Source organism: Bos javanicus, chromosome 23, assembly GCF_032452875.1.
Source record: "Bos javanicus breed banteng chromosome 23, ARS-OSU_banteng_1.0, whole genome shotgun sequence".
NCBI classification, from domain to species: Eukaryota; Metazoa; Chordata; class Mammalia; order Artiodactyla; family Bovidae; genus Bos; species Bos javanicus.
The window spans coordinates 37,105,896-37,125,529 of NC_083890.1; the positions used below are offsets into that span (position 1 = coordinate 37,105,896).

Below are 19,634 nucleotides of genomic sequence, written 5' to 3' on the forward strand. Positions count from 1 at the left end.
CCAGCCTGGGTAGGGTAAACATGCCTCAGAGGACCCAAAACAGAACTCTTAGGGCTCCAGGTCACAGAAATGCTGAGATAACCCCACAGAGGTAACCAGGGAGAACAGTTTCAGGGGACTGGATGGAATTGAGTACATCAGTTGCAAAGAAAGGCATCTTCTCTCTATAACCATTGGGTGGAAAAATGCCACTCTGCGGTTTTATATATATATATATATATGTATATATATATATATATAAAATTCCTTCTCTGTAATAAACAATCCTGGTGACATGAATTGATTTTACTTGATTTCAGTGCTAATGAAATGTCGAGACTGTCAGCTCAAATTAAAATCTTTTTATTTCAGGGTGAATAAATATGAAAGGGTTCTTTGGAATGAGGCTTTGAGCTGGAGTCTGGAGCTCCTAAGAAAATGGTGCAATGCCCTTCCCCTGAGATCCTAGTGTTATAAAATAAAATAGTGCAAAAATACTCTCAGATGTGCCCCTGCCTTAACCTAAGATCTCTGAGAACTGGCCTCTAATCAGCCCCTGGGGCTGTCTGAGCAGCCTTCACTGTGGAAGCTTTGCAGAACTTAGCCTTAAAGAGACAGTGCTCTGTAAGAGGGACTTGTGTCTCTTCATCTTGGCCTCCGCGGGCATGAAATTCTAGGCTTGACTAGTTAAGGGGGATGTATGAGATCTATTGGGCTTGCAGATTGGGGTATGTAGGGTGCAGTGTACCATCTTGGCCACAAAAGCAGCTCCCACTTGTAAGTGGGCAAGGCTGGCTCCCAGCTGGGGAAGTGAAGCAGAGGACATCTATAGATGAAGGCGGGTCATCTTGGAAAGCCAAGAAGTGGGGGAGTGGACCAGTGAAGAGAAAAAACTAGAAGAAAAGGGTCAACAATAGAAAAGCACAGTTAGGATCTAGCAGGTTCAGGAAGCAAGAATCTGGAATGTTTCTCAGTGGCTGCCCACTCCAGTATCCTTGCCTGGGGAAGTTCCATGGACAGAGGAGTCTGGTGGGCTACAGTCCATGGGGTCACAAAGAGTCGGACACGACTTAGCGACTAAACAACAACAAGAACACAAGGGAATGGAGATTTTACAGAGAAACTGGAGAAACAGCAAATGGTGGAGCTAGAGGACACTCAGTCCGTTCAGATGATAGCAGCAAAACCGAGACGCCTTTCACTAGGAGCCTCATGAGGAAAACAGTAAGCTTTGTTGAGAATGTTGAATATGATACTCTAATGAGAACTGCATTCAGTTTAAGGTTGTCCTATAAAATACAGAACAGACACTGAAACAATTATTCATTGTTTACCTCAAATTCAAATTTAACTAGGTGTCCCATATTTTTTTTTTTTTGGTAAATCTGGCAACCCAGATTCAGTTTACAATGCACACTGTGATTATTTAAACAAAATGAACTCTAAAGTTTACATAGTGGTTTGTAACACGTGCTTCCAATTCTTTCTCCTCTAAGGAACTGGGGGTGGGGGGTGGGGGAGGGAATAACCTTGAACACAAATGTGGCTTCAGAAACAGTCTCTCCTCATCTCAAGTCTTGATCCCACCGTATATGCCACATGTGGTTTGTGAACCACAAATCACACCAACCGCACTATGGCAGCCCTTACTGTTTCCAAGCTGTTATTGCTAAGTCTTCTTCTCCCTTATGCAGTTACTCTAAGTACAGTTGTTAAGTACCAAGTCTATAAATCTTCAGAAATTAACTTCTACAGAAGGCTTTATTTGCTTCCAAAATACTCTTCAAAGGGCTTAGCAACCTGTATTCCTCATTGACTTAGAAAGCTGCAAAAAACAACATCACATCCTTTTTCTGTGCTGTGAGAATTCTCTACATGGTGTGACTTTCCAGTTGCTACACTTGTCTCTCTTTTCTACTTTTCCACTCTCTCTCTCACATGGAAGAGACCAAGCCCCCGCCCCATGGAGCTCAAGGTGCTATGGAATTTTGTTTCCATTTTCCGTCTCCTTGGCTGAGAATCCTGGCTTAGCTATTAATGTCAATGAATAGCTCCAGGTGGGGACGACTGTGACCTCTCTCCTACTTTCCAGACCTACATATTCCGCTGCCTGCTCGGCCTGGCACCAGGGTGCCTTAACAACAGAGCCAGAAAAACATCCCGGACCTACTGATTGTCAGCCACTCCTAAAAACACATGGTGTGAGTCGAGGCACCTGAGCCGCAGGAAGTAGTTTTACATGGGAAAGAAGGGTACTCTGCAGGCGGCCTTCTCTGGGGACCTTTGAAGGATAAAGGGCCATGGGATCAAGGAAGGGAGTTCTACTTTGAAGCGTTGATGCAGGGCAAACGGCCCCATTTTCTGAGACAGAGGGGCTGAGGGAGGTTCTTTGTGGTTCAAGGAAAGTAAGAAGAGCCCCCCAAGGCTTGATAGAGGATGGAACGAGGAAAAGAGAAGCTGTTCTGTGGAGGGGTGCATGCCTGCATTAAACCAGAGCAGGGTTTGGCTGAGAAGGCTTTCTTCCTTTTCTCCTCTCCATTAACACTTTACTGTGTACATTTATTAATGAACCAATATTGATGTATTATTATGAACTGAAGGCTATATTTACAACTAAGGTCACTCTTCGTACAGTTCTAAGGGTTTTTATTATTATTATTTTTTTTTAGGAACAATTGAAAATATTGGCTTTATTACTGGTAAACTACATTGGAACACTGTTTCCATTTTCCATTTCATCACATTATCTTTAGATGACTGCCATTAAAATTTAAATATGCTACTTTCTGAAAAGTCTTCGGCCTGAGCTCTGAATCTGAAGAGACATGTGCAGTTTCCAGCTGTTCTGCCACAGAGTGTTCCAATTCAGTTTACCAGTAATAAAGCCAATATTTTCATCTGTTTCTTTCTCTTTTTTAAAAAAAACATGAGTTCAGATAAGTTTTTTTTTCTCTTCTTCTTCTAAACAGTCTAATGCAGGCTAACATTTCATGGGTAGTTACTGTGAATATGATAGTACCCCTGTTAAGGATCAGAGTGGTAGCATTTAGCCAATAGTGAAATATGCAGAAAAGACCACAGGAACCGGCAGTGAGCCTGAGAAGGACGGCTACGAGCACCTCGAGAGGCAGATCTGGTCAGTGCCCTGGATGGTTCTCACAGCTCAAAGCTTCAAATGAGATTATCGACTATGTTAATCTTCTGTGGGATACTGGATTTGGTTTGCATTTCAAAATCAGAGTTCATTAAATTTGCATTGCAGTTGATTATCTTCCATTAAGGAGCACATCTTGAAGCTTCATTACTGGGAAATGTATGTGTGTTGACACCTCCTTAGTTTCCATGCTCAGGATGCAAGCACGGGAGGTTCCTATTGATTTCATTGAATTTCACTAGGCAGCCTAAACCCGTATTTTACCGAAATCACCATACCAGTTTCTTGAAAAATTAGCATCACTACCCATAATAACAAAGGAATAGTAGCTAGAAAATTACTGTTAAATTGTATGTGTCCTTCATGTAATGAACAGAGAGTAATTTAACAAATAAAGCTGCTTTAAATAATATTTCTAACTTAGCAAACATATGATTCAATATCTCCTGAGGACAAAGTTCACGTATGGGAGTTGGGTTTTTGGTTTTGGTTTTTCACATACCACCCTATCTATGCAGGTTTTTAAAGCTGTATTTCAGATTGATAACCTAGGGGTGGTGTGTTCAGATCTCAGAACCTGAGCTCAGGAAAACCCATCACTCTACATCACAAAAAAGACTTAAGAAAGAAGATATAATCCTACAAAACACCAGGCTAGCTTTGTAGAACTGAAAATCTCTCCTAGTCAGCCTGGGCCGTGGGTAATATAAGTGAGTCTCCTACATTATGAAGAGGGGAATGTTCAAAAGCAAATGAGAATTTCAAAGGAAGAGTTCACAACTCCTAAGCTTCTTCTTTTTTTTTTTTAATGTCTCACTTGCAAGAGACCAGGGCTCCTGGAGGTTTTAACCAAAGTTGTTGAGACATGGGAAGTTCTCACTCTTTTTTTTTTTTTTTTAAACTGTCACCCAGCAAAGCCTGTGTCTCAGGATAACAGACACAGAGCAGGGAAGGGATTAGTGAGGTCTAATAAAGGTTTATGAGAGTTTCACCTTGCTCTAGATTCCGGAAGCCACCCATTGTCCTTTCTGTTTCCTCAACAGTGAAATGATGAAGTTTAAACACCATACAGGAGTATCTCAGAATAGAGGCTGGGCATTTCTGAAGCAAAAATTTCCTACGTTTGGGAGAACGTGTTACTTAGGCAAAGTGTAAACTGTGATCACCTTGTTTTTCCACCCTTTCTGAGGTGTATAAAATTCTATAACTGGAGTGCTGGCTCTAAGCTGGAGAGCCTTGGAAGCTGCATGTACACAACTTCCAACCTTGGGTCTTGAACTCAGGGAGCCATGCAGACAGCGAGACCCCTAGAGACATTTTGTTACAGCTTTGGGACTGTGCTATCAGGACACCCCTGGGCTTCAGATTCAGTCTCATCCAGAGACTGCAGATGGAACCAGAAAATCATGTTCTGGTCTCTGGAAGTAAAGATCCTACTAAAATGCCTCTTGATATGATTGGGTTTTTCTGCAGGAAAAGCCATTTTCCAGAAGACTGTGAAGAAGAATGCAAGTTTCAGAGGACAAGTGGGCAATAGGTTGGGAGACAAGACAAATAAATACCAAAGATCAGAACCCAGGCACACTGGGGAGTCAATACCAGGTCAACTCAATAGAAGTCAATATAACAAGAGGATCAGATAAACCCTGGGCAGAACCCAGATGTAGATTCAGCGAAGGGGGTGGTTCTCAGCCCTGGCTATATATTAGAACCATCTGAGCTATGCTTTAGTCCAAATTCTATAATCAACCCCTGTCTATACCAAACCCTCTCCAGTCCAAATTTAGAGCATAAGTATGGCTAGAGGTGACTCTAAATTTGCAGTCACGATTGAGAAACACTGAGCTAAAGACTTCTTAAGGAGTCCTGTAGGGGCAAGTAGTAGTCACATGCCATGGACAACAAGAGCTTAACCCTGGGGGAGGTTGGGAAGAGGTCACCTGTTTCCAGCTCCAGCTGGAAACAACGTGCAAGGAAGCAGTTGAAGGTAGATTCTGATATAGATGCTTGGGCAGGATAACTAGCTTGGTTTTAAAACATGTCTTTGGGCCTAGGAAAATGGAAGAGGGCCTGGTCCTTAGTCCAGGGGAGTCATATTGCTACTATTTCCCCAGGTCCACATAATCCCTTCAAAGTCCAGTGGTTCCACTGTTGGCTCCACTCCCTCAGTGCCAAGCTTATCAGTAGGGATGGCGGTGCTGTGATGTCCTACGAAACCCCACCCCTTCCCCCACAATGGCCCTGCCCTTCAGAGGCCCTAAATGTATGCGGGATCAATAATCCACACCTTGGAAAAACCGCATTCCCCCATCATCCCTCCCAGTCACCCAACACAAAGATGTTTCAGATCCGCTCCACATCTAGCAGAAGAGAAAGTTAATATAAACATATATGATGTGTTTCTCCCACAAGTATCTTTGAGCATCGTACTAAAATCCTGCCACCTTCTTTCTTGTCTGATTATGAAGGAGCTAAAAACCAGTAAGTCTTATCAAAGCCACCTTGGAGACATCAGTCACCAAGAAGAGATATGTGGTTTTCTGGCCAAGTTCAAAGTACTTAGCAGATGTCATGACTTCCTCCCGGTGTGGTTCAATTTATCTTCTAACAATAAACAGTCAAACCCCAGGTGATGTCTCTGTTTCTACAATAACCTTCCAACATTAATGGATCGTGAGTAGTTTCCCATATGACTGGAGCTATCCTGTCTCTCGCTATTATACCTTCTGAGCATCATTTCAGATTAAATTGGTTTAGTAGTTGTAGGCCTTCTGTGTGATAACACTGGATTCTATTATTAAACCAGTTTAGAAACCACCATCTGGCTTTGGTGTTGATGTCAGCAATTTCTAGGTTTGGGTATAATATATCCACCAGAGGGATCTTTCTGGTTGTAACAATATTCCTCAAATTGACCATTACCATAGTTAAGAAAACCAGCACTAATAAAATTATTTTTCCTACGACAATCATACTCCCTTTCATGCTTTTCTCTTGGCTTCACTCTCCTAGACCCTTGGGAGCTGTCCCTGTGACCCCCTGAGACACCCTGAACACAAAACTCAGCCTGTTCTCTGATGACTCCAAGGCAGGCATTTTATTAATTTTCTTTTCTTTACAGGTTTTGCTAGAGATTTGTGGATTGGCAGGAGGAAGTCACACTGCAGATCTCTGGGCCTTTGACTGTCTCCCTTGTTCTACCTCTACTGCATCACGTTGAAACGAATCAAATCTTCCGCAAACAATGTTGTCAAAGGCACCATACTGAATGTAAATCACCTCTCCCTCTCTCATCACTTTTAACTGAAAACTTTTGGAAACCAATGGGTGAATGTGTTTACTGGAAACAAAGGCTTACCAATGACCTTCCTTCCTTCGCTCTTCTCTCTCTCTCGAAAACTCATCTCTAATGACTTAGGGTCCAGTGCATCCCTCAACACATACTCAAGAGTGTCGCCAGAAATGTCACCACTCTCGCAACTGCCTCTTCCCACCCTTTGAATATAGAAGCTTTTCTAAAAGATAGCCTTTATTTTTAAGAGCAGTTCACAACAAAATTGAATAGAGAGTAGAGAGTTCCCATCTACTCCCTGTCCCACATACACAGAGCCTCCCCCTCTGCCAACATTCCACATAAGAGGGGTACATTTGCTGCAACTGATGAACCTACATCATTATTATCCAGAGTCCCTAGTCTACATTAGGTTCACTCTTGGTGAGTGGAAGCTTTTTTAGCCATGGGTTTCATGACACTTGCTCTGTGATCTGAGTTCTGCTGGGCCTTATGAATTGATGTTTCTCCCCTGATGTCCCCATCATGAGGGCAGGGACTTTAGTTCCAAGCCATCAACATTCTGTACAACTATTGCTATGGACTTCAAGTTCTAGAATAGAAGAATTACACTTATCCTACAGGTTGGGAAGAGTCACAAGCCTGACTTTACACAAGGCATCAGGGGTGAGCTCACATGGGTGCGTTTTCAGGACAGGGGCAGCAGTGGTGCCCTGGAAGGCTAGTGGGTTGGATCTCCTCGTGTGACTTAATCAGAGCCAGATGCAGTGAGTTCAGCTCAATGGCAGGGTGACAGCATCAGAGGCAGGGTAACAAGTTGCAAGCGCTGTTTAAAAAGAAGAGAGAGTCTTGGCCCTGCATCTCTTATTACATTTGGATCCTCGATTTATTTCTACAACAGCCTTGGTTCCAAAGCAAACACGTCTCAGCTAATGAGCTCTGCTGCGGGCTTCTGAACCAGCCAGGCCCTGACGGCTGCGCTGTGCGGGCCCGTGAATTCACCGCAGTGACTGCTGACCTCGTTGTGCAACCGGAAGGAGCCTTCGTTTTTCAGTGATTCTGAAGACCAAACGCCTTGCCGAGAACAGTTTCTCAGGGAGCTCAGATGCGGCAGACTGTGAGAATTTGGAGGACGGTTTATCTTGCTATTTCATAACCCCTAAAACTCCTGTTAACACGCTGAAGTCAGACAGCCTTGTAATTTTTTGGACCCTGGAATCCAAGACAAAGGGAGGGCCAACTTCAAACTTGTTTTAAATTCGTGGAAAAGCAGATTTTCTGTTGGAATTGTGACTCATTTAAGTGATCATGAAAGACTGAAAAGTCACCTGTCCAGTGGGCCTTCCTTCTTGATCAACAAAATCAAGAAGAGGGCTTCCCTAGGCTTTCTTTCTTAAAGGTAAAGCTTAGTCAAGTGACTTAACTTTGTAAATTTCTGTTTTTTAAAATGCTTATCTTTGGGTGGTAGAACTAAGGATGATATTTTCCATTTTTTTCAGTTTTTTGTATGTCTTGTGTGTGTGTGAACGCTAAGTCGCTTCAGTCGTGTCCAACTCTTTGCGACTCTATGGACTGTAGCTGGCCAGGCTCCCTCTCTATTATCTTACTATTTCATGAAGTGATGCTTTTAGCATTTTTAAACCTGGTGTGTATATGTGTTTGTGTGTACATGTGTGTGTGTGTTGTTGTGGTGTTGTTTAGTTGCTAAGTCACGGCTGACTCTTTTGCAACCCCATGGACTGCAGCCCACCAGGCTCCTCTGTCCATGGAATTTCCCAAGCAAGAATACTGGAGAGGGTTGCCATTTCCTTCTCCAGGGGATCTTTCCAACCCAGGGATTGAACCCGTATCTCCTGCTTGGCAGGCGGATTCTTTACCACTGAGCCACCTGAGAGGCCATATATATATACTCTAAGGTTCTTATAAGACAAATTAAAACCTTACTTTGAGCATCATTATGGATTAAAAATAGAGGTAAGCAGATTGATTTATTTTGCAAACTCTCCTAAACCAATTTGGCCATTCTCAATTAGCCTCCAGAGGCTACAGGCAGTGGTGTGCAGGGAATGTTTAATGACCAGCTTTCCCAGGGAATGTTTAATGACCAGCGTTCCCAGCTTTCTTGATTATTTTCATGGTGAATGTTTAGCTACTTTGTGACACAAGGTTGAGAAGCGATCTGTACAATGACCCCTTTCCAGCCCACATTAGTCAATGCATGCAATTTCAGCCAACCAGTTGGATAACAGGTGTGCATGCGAGCACCCACGCACGCATACACACACACACTCACCAGCAGGGACATGTTACAATGAAAGTGAGTCCCAGATTGACTTGGCAAATATTGACCAGGAAACAGGTACCCATGCAGTCACAGCGCATGTTCTTGAAAGGCGAGTAAAACCCCAGGTCTGTTTACACATCCCAACAAGCACTTTCTGAAATATTCTAATTTGAGGTGTGTATTCCTCAACCCTAACAGAAAACTTCTGTTTACTTTCCAGTGGAGATCAGGTGACTGCATCCGGGCCACACAAAATGCCATTCTGAGGAGGCCCTGTGGCCAGGCTGACTGCAGCCGTCAGCCCCGAATGTCGAGGGCAGAGGGGCCTAGGGACTATCCCAGCCTGTGCCTGTATCTTCAACACCATTGTCCTGACAATGAAAAGTGTTTCCGAACATCTCCTGTGCTAACTCACAAAGCCTGTGCTGCTGCTGCTGCTGGAGACAGTCAAGAAGTAAAGCTTTTCAGGAGCCACACCTGGATTGTAAAGTAGAGAGGGCTGCACACGTAACAGACCCCTGGGGGCAGGTGCTCCCGACCAGCGTACGCACTAGCCAGGCCTCTGTTCTCCCATCTCTATTCTTGAGAATAGAGATTAAAAAGCAACATCCCTAATCAACAAGGACCTAGTGTACAGCAGAGGGAATTCAACATTCTGTAATAACCTATATGGGAAAAGAATCTGAAAAAGAATAGATCCATGTATATGTATAGCTGAACCGCTTTGCTATACACCTGAGGCTAACATAACACTGTTAATCAACTATATTCCAATATAAAATAAAAATGTCAAACAATTAACATCTGTATGTCTCACAGGCTGCCTTTTGGAACATATAAAGCCCTTTGGAACATGTAATGCTAAATGAAGCCAGGGGCCAGCCTGGTCCACACACTGCCCGGGGTCTGCCAGTTGAGGCAGCATCACTTTCATCCCTCGATGGCCTGCCTCTGCATGGGGAGGGAAAGCCAGGAAGCAAGAAAACCTTTGAGTCACTGAGTAACTGATTGGTCCATCAGCCATGGTGACCTAATCTTCTGGTCTCCAGATTTACCTGGAGGACAAGTTTGTATTTGTTCTCAGTCTGTCCTGGGCTGGGCAAATAGCTAAGGCGTTGGAAGCGATGAAGCACAGGACCCAGCACAAGAGCAAGTTTCTTGGGGAAAGGGAGGGTAAGTGATAGAAGATATGGAACAGCCCATAGGATAACCACATTGAAGATCTATGATATTTCCACCAATGCATTTCATGGTATTTTGGCCAGACTCCAATGGTTACAAGTTAAGTAAGCAACTCATTTGGTGGTTTAGAGCCTCTGCTTTCTCATCTATAAAACAGGGAGTGTTCCACCTTCCCCAGGGAGATGGTGTGATTGAGTAATTAATGAAAAAGGGCCTCTATCAGGCTGTCACATGGCAATATTATTATTAATCTTTGACTAACTGATATCTAAAAAATCATAGCCAACTTCATGTAACAATAAACTCTTTAAAAAATATAAAAAGAGTGTGCTGTGTGTCCCCAAGTTTCCTCTTTCCTTCCCCCTCATTACTATCATTTATTCTGAACCCAATCTGTTGAATCAATTTCTCAATCCTGTTGTTTCCTTTCAATAAAAATTATATTGATTCCAGACTCGAGGAAGATGGAGAAGCTCTGGGCAGGAACTGGGAGAAAAGGCAATGCTATCATCATTTTTACACACACACACACACAATCAGAGCTAAAAATAGTGCAGAGATGATTCAGAAAAAGATCTAGATGTGACAGTCTTAGATTGTCCTTTTTATTTCTGCTAGACTATCGTGCCTCCTACTGTTTTAACCTAGTTTTTCAAATTTATTTTCTGTACTCCAGCAGCATCCTGCCTGTCACGAGGGGTTTTTATTGCTATGAGATCTCATGCCAAGAGATTTGTTGCCGCTGAGAACATCTTTAGGGGATAACATGATTTAATGATTAAGCCTCTGTAAGTAAATATGTAAGCACAAACATGCAAGAACATATCATCTGCAGACACGCTCATGTTAACAAAGATCTTTCAATTCCTAAATATTTGCCCAAATCTCAGGACTTTGCTTTACTCTTTTGGTTTGTCGAGTTCCCACTGATGCCCTGATTATACCCACAGCAAATGCATAAGGTGGGGTATGGCTGGCATGCTTGTGACCAGAGCATCCTCCTACCCCATCAGTGCCAGCCTGAAAGGGCCTGGGTACCAGGGAGGTGAACAAGGGCACAGCTTGGAGGTGTGGCAGGGAGGAGAAGGAGGCGCTCATTCCTACCCTGCCCCCTCTGCCCCTCAGGAGACGCTGTGACCCCCCTGCGGCAGCCCACCTTGCCGGTCACAAGATCCCCAGAGGCTCGGCTTCGCAGGACGTGCCAGGCCTGTGGTTGCTGCCGCCACAGCCTGGCTTCTGCTCCCGTGGAATCACATCCGGGGCAGATGCCCTGGGCCCCGTGGGTCCATGTCGGTAGAGGCAGCTTTCCACTACAGGTTTCTCCCCAAGGCACCGAATGCGGGCCTCCAGAATGAGAGGCTGGCGTTAGTCTAATTTCTGTTATGTCAAAAAAGAGGATGCCCGTGACCAAATAAAAAGGGTGCTGAGAACGCTCACTGGGGATGTATAAAAGCCAGCTCAGTCAACAACAGGTACGTACAGCGCCAACCCACACAGTTCTGGGCAGGGGTTCAGAGCTGCCTGCCTGGTGGCTCAGACGGTAAAGAATCCTGTAATGTGGGAGACCCAGGTTCCATCCCTGGGTCGGGAAGATACCCTGGAAAAGGAATAGCAACCCACTCCAGTATTCTTGCCTGGAGGATTCCATGGCTAGAGAAGCCCGGTGGGCTACAGTTCATGGGATCACAAAGAGTCAGACACAACTGAGCGACTAACACTTTCACTTCACTTTTTCAGAGCTGCTACAACCAAAGGGCGTTCGTGACACCTGGAAACGTCTGGTCATCTCCACCCTCTGCCGATCAGTGGGACAGGGAAGCCAGAGGGAAGTGGGTTGGAAGAGGGCTGCTTCACATTTTCTAGAAATCGATCTCTCCACCTAAAGCTCCAAGGGGCTTGTTGACCCCCTCCACTGCCTGGGTGGGGCAGGTCAGAGGATGTTCCAGATCTGGAGAGGAGCAGGGGCCACAGCCCTGGGCAACGAGATGGGCTCTCAAGTGCAAGCAGGGGTCGTTCATTTGTCAAGGCAAAGGTACATTCCTTGAAAGCGACACAATGAAAAACAGAGCCAAGAGAACTCTAATGATACAGATGACACTCTCTACAGGAGAAAATCATTTTTTTCCCCTCTGAATAAAATGGCTTGATAGGGACTTGGAATAAGGAAGAAAAGGTAGAAGTGAAGCCCAGACAGCGTGAGACTGAGAGAGCTGGAGAAACAAGGAAGACCGCCCATAGAGGAAATGTGGCGGTGGGAGGGAAGCTTAGATGCAGGCAGGAAAGGAAGGAAGAGGGTTGCCCGTAGTCTCTGGTGAGGTCTTACACCTTCCAATACGTGCTTAGACACAGTCCTCTTGCCTCTTCTGAAACCTCTGCTCCTATGCTTTTCTGCTCCTGCTGTAGGCATGGTTGCCTCTTCTCAGACTCGGTTGCTCATTCAGCTTCCACCAGCTTCCAGAAGAGGGGAGATGTCCGTAACCTCACCAGCGTGCCCGCTCTAGTGTCCAGGGGGGTCAGTTCCAGGAACCCTGAGGTCCCCAAACCCACAGCTATCAAGCTCCTTATTTGAAATGGTATAGTATTTGCACCTAACCTGCATACATCCTCCTATATACTTTAAATCATCTCTAGATTACTTATAATACTTCGTAAAATGTCTGCTATTAAATAGTTGCCAGCATGTGGCAAATTCAAGTTTTGCTTTCTGGACCTTTCTGGAAATTTTTTATTTTTTTGGCTATGCCGCATGCCTTTTGGGATGTTAGTTCCCTGACCAAAGATTGAACGTGGATCCCTTGCGGTGAAAATGAAGAGTCCTGGCCACTGGACCACCAGGGAATTTCTGGTTTCTGGAATATTTTTAAACAAATATTTTTGATCTATGCTGGTTGAAGCTGTAGATGTGGAACCCAGAGACACAGAAGGCTGACTGTATACAACAAAAGCATATGAACTTGATGTTTTATAAAGATTTACTGACTTATTTCCTCTCAGGCTTTAAGGAAAGGAAAGATATTAAAGAGCAACAGGTAACTCTATTAAAGATGTCTCTTATTATGAGCTGAATTATGCCCCCAGGATGATGTGATGAAGTCCTAGCCCCAGTACCTGTGGAGGTGGATTTATTTGGAAATAGGATCTTTGCAAATGCAATCAAGTTAAGATGAGGTCATGGCGGGGGCCCTTAATCTGTATGTCTGGTGTCCTTATAAGAGAGAGGACCCCATGTGAAGACAGACACACAGAGGAAGATGGCCACATGAGGCCAGGCAGAAACTGGAGTGATGTGGCCACAGGCCAAGGAATGCGGGGGCCACCAGAAGCTGAAAGCAACAAGGCAGGTCCAAATCCACCCTGCCAACATCGTGATCTTGGACGGCTAGCCTTCAGAATGGTGAGAGAACACTGTACTGTGTCTTACATCATTCAGTTTGTAATGCCAGTGCCAGGAAACTGATAAATCCCTTCTGTCCCTCATTGGCTTAAGGCCTTGTCCAAATATCACAGCCCTTTTCTGTCTCTTCCTCGAGGGTGACTCCCTTCCTAGGAAACTCCTTGGATCAAATGCAAATAGGTCTTGGTGGCCTACCCCTGGCCTGCCAGACGCATCCAAGTCCTGGAATGAACACGGCTCACACTGAAGCTGCCACTGCAGCTCTCTGAAACCTGGCATTTTTTTTCTAAATGTAGTCATTAGAGAGACCCTGAAACCTCTCTTCAAAATTCTCCTTTTTCAACAGCATTTACTGACAAACTACTATATGGTAGTATTTAGACTGATGGGGAGGCCCAGATGAAGTAGATGGGTTTTGCTTTTAAGAAGCTGATGTTTCTTGCTGGAAAGAGGAAAGTAAAAATACATATGTATTTCAAGGGGACTCTAAGTCATAGGATCTATTTAAATGTTAAACTGCAATGTAGAGCTTAGGTTCAGATAAAATGGCTGAGAGATGTCAGGAAAAATGGGGCTTGAGGGGTGAAGAGAAGAGCCTGAGTGAGGCAAGGAGAAGGGAGAGGGACGCTCCCACCTGTCCATCGCGGGAGGCCAGGGAGTCCTGGGGAACAAAACCACCCCCAGATTGAAGAGGGCCGTGAACCCCAAGCAGAAGGAAAGTCCATTTGCCTCTAAATTGCTCAGGGGAGTTGACGAGTCTGCAGGGGAGAGTGGGCAGGATGATAATCAGCTCTCAAGTTGTGATTTCCATCCTGTTTCTTTGAATTTTTAAGATCCTTGGGGACTAGAAGTAAGTACACACTCTCAAGAGCAATTCTCAGAAGACAAACAGAGCCCTGAAAGGTCACGGTGACTCTCCGGCGCATGTCATCCCTCCCCGTCATGAACGCAATCACCGCCGACGCACCCACGCGAGCAGGGGAGGAAGGCTGGAGATGTATGAGGTGTCTTAAGTGTGCTCTCAGAGATAGGCGCCACAAATAGCCTGGCCAGCATTCCTCCACCAAGAGTTACGGACGCCAGATGCTGTTAGCAGCTCCTGACTGCGGAGACCAGAAACAGGGGGTCTGAGTGATACGACCAGCATCCAGTTCCCGGCCTTAAGGCTCTTATCGTGTTACTCACCCGCCAACTAAGTAGACAGCATTCTTTCTTCCAGGAATGTTTTGTGAACATAAAGTGGCTGAGTTCAGGGTGCCAAGTTCCAGAAAAATCCTTGAGGTGGATTTTCAGAATGCTGATCTGAGTGTTTCCACCAGTTTGAGTGGTGGGTACCGGGGGTCCTGAATACCAGCTCTCACACCAGGGAGGACCTGAGGATGAAATGTTAAGAAAGGTGACCACAATATTTCAACACTCTGCTAATCCTTTGAGAAGGGTGCTTGCAAGTAGATATCTGTTTCTGGTTCCTCAGGATTTCAGAAACTCATAGAGACATCACGTCCTTGGCTGCAATTGACAATAAGGCATTTGTGACAAATGTCCCTCTGCCCCTTCCATAGGCCTGGAGTAGCAAGCTCTTTGGCTCCTCCTCCTACTTGGGGTGGACTGGGCAACCTTCTAGAATCTACTGTAAGTGTCCAGGCATGTTCATCACCCAAGTTATTATCTAGAGAAAGTCTGTGTGCAGTTATTTCACCATCTTCCAGCTAGTCCTAGAGACCTTAACATCTGAACTACTTGGTGAGGGGGTCAGAGCCACCTGGGCACCCTCAAACCAGACTCCAGGCTGGGGCTTTGTAAGCCATATGGTCCCTGTCTCAGTGACTCAGTTCCGCCGTTGTTGGTGCAGCAGCCATAGACACAGCAAAGGAACATGGCTGTGTGCCAATAAAACTTTATTTACAAAATCAGGAATGGGAGCAGATTCAATGTGCTGTTCTAGATCTACATACACAGAGCTATTTTTGAACGGTCATTATAATTTTAAAGGTGCTTTCATAGACACCTTGGTTTCTCACTCCCCAGGTAGGCAGATAAGCCAGTGTTGTATACATTCATTTTATATACAAGGCAAATCGAGGTCACTAGTACCTTATCTGATGACAACAGAAAATCACAGAGGTGAGTTGGACAAAGGTCTTTCGTTTCAAAATCCAACATATCTCCTACCAGGCTGGTGTTTTCCAGAATGTGCCTCTATTAATAGGTGTTACCTGAAAGTGGAGTTCTGGAATCAAATAAGTTTGGGAAATTCCACATTAACCAAGGTCAAGGAGACTTCTAATGCTTGTTATGAATCTCCAAGTAGGGAATTACAGCATGCTGAGTTTTCCAAACATATTAGACGCCAGACCCCCTTTTATTCTTCTTGTCAAAACAGCTCTCAGGACTCATGCTTCTTGGATCGGAGTCTAGGAAATCCTTCACTAAGTATAAATACAAGCTATAGGAAGAAGACACTTCAGAGAAGAAATGTCAGACTGGGATATCAAACAGGCTAAGACCCCATGGCAGCTCACCTCAGATGGACTACGGATTTGATCAAACCTTGATCCAGCAGAGTGATAACAGAATGAAATAGGGCCCATCATACGGTCAAGTTCAACACAATCAAGGTGACTAAAAGAAGTGGAGAGGGAAATGAATTGCTCTGCTCATATCATATCCGCTTCTGCTTTTTCTCCTGCTCAGTAGGAATTGCTCATCTGATTAGTCATGATTCAGGTTGATTGTTGGGCTTCTTTCCCTCACGATCTCTCAGGTAGAGGGCAGAGGCCCGTGCTAAGATACTGTATGGGGTTTCGTTGTAGTCTGTAGATTCTGAAGAAATATTTCTTTTTTATGATGGCAGATGTCAATTATAATCAGTATAATACGTCACTGAGCCAGTCAAAGAAGTGAATGTCCCCTGCAAGAGGGCTTGATGATACTTTGAAGGCACTGTGAATGGAAACCCAAGAATGTCTGCATCCTGACTACAAATACCCCACCTCCCTCCAGGATTCCGCAACGGCAATACTCAAGGAACAGTCATAGGAGAAGAACCAAATTCAGAGTCTTAATAATGGCACAAATGCTCCTCAATCCCCAGTGCTGGCTCCTCTGATAAAACCAGGACTTAAGTCCACCACTGAAGCTCCAGTCTAAGCATGAGCTTCACGTCCAGCTTATCAGCAAATCCAAGACTAGGGACCAGCACACTGGGGCACATCTGTGGGGATCTAGAGTTTAAAATATGATGATCCCTAAGAGGGATTGTGAGTCAGGTTTCTAAGAGGGCTACACTTTGTGGGAAAAGATGGGCAGTGATGGCTTCAGGGAACAGGGGCAAGATGCACACGGAACAAGGGAGAATGGTTATCATTTTATATCCTGGTCGCCACGTCTCCCTTGAGCCTGTGTCTGCACAGCATGGTGCAAACCAAAGAAATGTGTGCTGGTCAGTTGAGGTCCTCTGTCTCTTCATCTTTGGCCAACTGGCCAGGCAATATTCTGGGATGCTGAGGACATTTCTCTCCTTAACTTCCTTTAAGGGGCAGGAGTCAACAAACATGACTGCGTGAGCGTCTGCAGTTGCAAAAAAGTAGAGAATCACTGCCTTTGAAAGAACCTGTGAAAGCAGCTTACCAGGAGACTCGGCAAAGTAGGGATGACAAAGTCCTCGGTAGAACATGGGCAAGACAGTAGGAGAAATATCCTCTCCCTCCTTTTGTGAAATGAGTGCTCCTGTGCTTGGAGGTGCCTGAGAAAGGCTTGCCATTCCCACCAACCATTATGTGTATCTGCAAGAACAATACGAGTCTAGAATAAAAATCATTTCTCTTCATAAACAATGCATGATCTTATGTTTCTACCTTAAAACCTTTGGGGAATAAATTAAGGCATATAAAAGAAAAAAAAAACTACATTTATGCAAATTAATCAACCAGTTTACAATATCACACCTACTTCCAAACATTTTCTTCGGAGCAAACAGTCAAGTTTGAGGAACCATAGTGGGCAAGATGGTGGCCCCCCAAAAGTTATGCCCACATCCTAAACCTCAGAATCTGTGAATATGACCTTATTTGGGGGGGGAAAAAGTCTTTGCAGATGTAATTAAGAATCCTGAGATGAGGATATCATTATGATCCTAAATCCAGTGACAAGTATCCTTCACAGAGACACACAGAGGAAAAGGTGATGAGAAGATGAAGGTGGAGATTAGAGTGATGCAGCTACAAGCCAAGGAATGCCCACAGTCATGAGAAGCTGGAAGAGGTGAGGAACAAGTTCTCCCCTTGAGCTTTCAGAGAGACAGTCCTCTGACACCTTGTTTTTGGACTTCAAGCCTCAGAAGGGTGAGAATACACTTCTGTTGTTTTAAGCCACCAGTGTATGATCATTTGTTACAGCAAAGGAAACGAACACAGGTATTTATTTCTTACTGTACTTTTTGTTAAATTTCAAATGTACACACACACACACAGATGCATATATTCAAGTTAAGCTTCTGCAATTCTCCAGCTCCAAGTACTCAGACCTTATACAACTCCTGCCACGTGCATCTGATTTCAGCTGCTCCCTCGAACATGGAAGAGGCAACAAGCATCTCCCTCGGTCTCACTGATTGGGGAGGAGAGGAAGAGGAAGGGCATCCTCTCATAGGACCAACGGACCTGCCAAATCAAATGGAACTGGAGGTGGTCACCACCTTTCACCAGGGACTCCACTTCTGTTTCACAAAGAAAGAATTGATGCGATGCTACCAAAGTCAGCTCCATCCTTTCACTCTGCTCCACACAGTGAGCACATGTCTTTGGTAGATGGTTTCTGGGCTCTGGACACAAGATTCTGTGTGGCTAACTTCTGGGATCTGGAATTGAAGGTGCAAACCCTCCCTATTCCAGCTCCCGTTTAATCTAGTATGGTATTCTAATTCTGTCTCATTTTCACCATCTTCAAAAAAGTGCTGGTTTACCCAAAGTTGATTTCTATCTCCCTTGAGAAACTAAGGGAGTAGAGTGGGCTCCAGGGGAGAATCGAGGAGGATGATTTTCCTGAGAAAATGATCTGGGTTCCCAACTCATATGATTAAATGGAGGGCTTTTTGGTTTTAATCAATTAGGTCAAAAGGTATGTCAGATTTTGACGGAATGAAATGCCCAAAAGGCACTTTTCCTCCAAGATATGAATAAGTTCAATTCAATTAAGTTTCTGATAGGAAGGCGCTTTATTAGTAAACACGTCTCTAGCAAGGAGGCAGCAGAAAACAAATTTTAGTGAGAGAGCAACAGGCAGTGTTCTCCGTAGTTGCTTCTCAACTTTCAGGGTCTTGTGCTGTATTTTTCCATTAAAAAAAAAAAAACAAACAAACCCACACATAGGAAAAAAAAAAAAAAGGAAGCTGAAGGTTACTGCCAAAACAGATCAGTTCCATCAAAAATGCTCCAGAGAACTCTTTTCCCAGCCCTGGAAATTATGCGGCTCTCTCCACCCTTCTAAATTACACTGTCCTGATAGATTTTATTTGCCCACTAAAAATACAGAACGGAGATATCAGCTGATAACATGGCTCGTGCTACTTTTGGCTGAGCCTGTATTTGTTTTCCAAGAACAGAACCAAGTTCTGGATCACAAGATCTTTAGAAATAAAGCCAGAGTGTCTTTGTCCTTTGCAAAAATGCAGTGACTGTCTTTTATCTCATATCACAGAGGGGACCCAGAGGCTGCAGCAATAATATATATGCAATAATTTTGTAGAAATCACAACTGAAATAGAAGTACATGGATATTGCATTTGGATTCTGCTCAATATGTGTATCTCCCTTCCTCTAAACCTTCTTAAATATTCCAGAGCCTGAGACAGAGAAAAGAGTGATGGTGGAATCAGTTTGCAAGTTAAAAGCAGTTACAACCTTGATGTAAAAACAGCAGCCAACAGGCTCAGTGTTTCTCCTGATTTGGGTCTAGACTGACCTGCTGAGGAACCTGTCAACACAAGAGCCCTAGCTGGTCCTGTGACTCATGTCCCACTAAAATGAACACATCCGACTTCAAATTGGTAGTTTCGAATAAAGGCAATAATTTGTTTCCAGCGGGTACAACTGTTTAATACAATACCTGCTGGCTCTCCAGAAGTAATATTTTCCTCTCCTTGGCAACAATGAAAATTACCCTGTCTTGTGGACCACCAATTCAAACCATACAAAATGTTCTCAACTTGAAGTAGAAGACTTTTCAATGACAGTGATTTGCCATATGGAGGAATAGGGGGGGGAAAAAAAGTTCCAGAGATACAGAATAAACTAGAGGAGAGAGGAAAAAAAATGTTAACAGAAGGCCGAAGCCATTTCACTATTGTAAT

At 44.3% G+C, this 19,634-nt stretch overlaps 1 protein-coding gene across 1 annotated transcript in view; it reads right to left on the reverse strand.

Annotated features, from left to right (window-relative positions):
- Positions 1-4,006: 4,006 nt before the first annotated feature.
- The window catches only part of CDKAL1 (CDK5 regulatory subunit associated protein 1 like 1), a 730,510-nt gene continuing 714,882 nt past the window's right edge, over positions 4,007-19,634 (reverse strand). Inside the window, exons 16-17 of the mRNA XM_061398740.1 lie at positions 16,916-17,070; positions 4,007-14,658 (exon numbers count right to left, since the gene is read on the reverse strand). Of these exons, the coding sequence (XP_061254724.1) occupies positions 14,643-14,658; positions 16,916-17,070 (171 nt within the window). The 3' untranslated portion in view covers positions 4,007-14,642. The remainder of the gene's footprint in view (positions 14,659-16,915; positions 17,071-19,634) is intronic.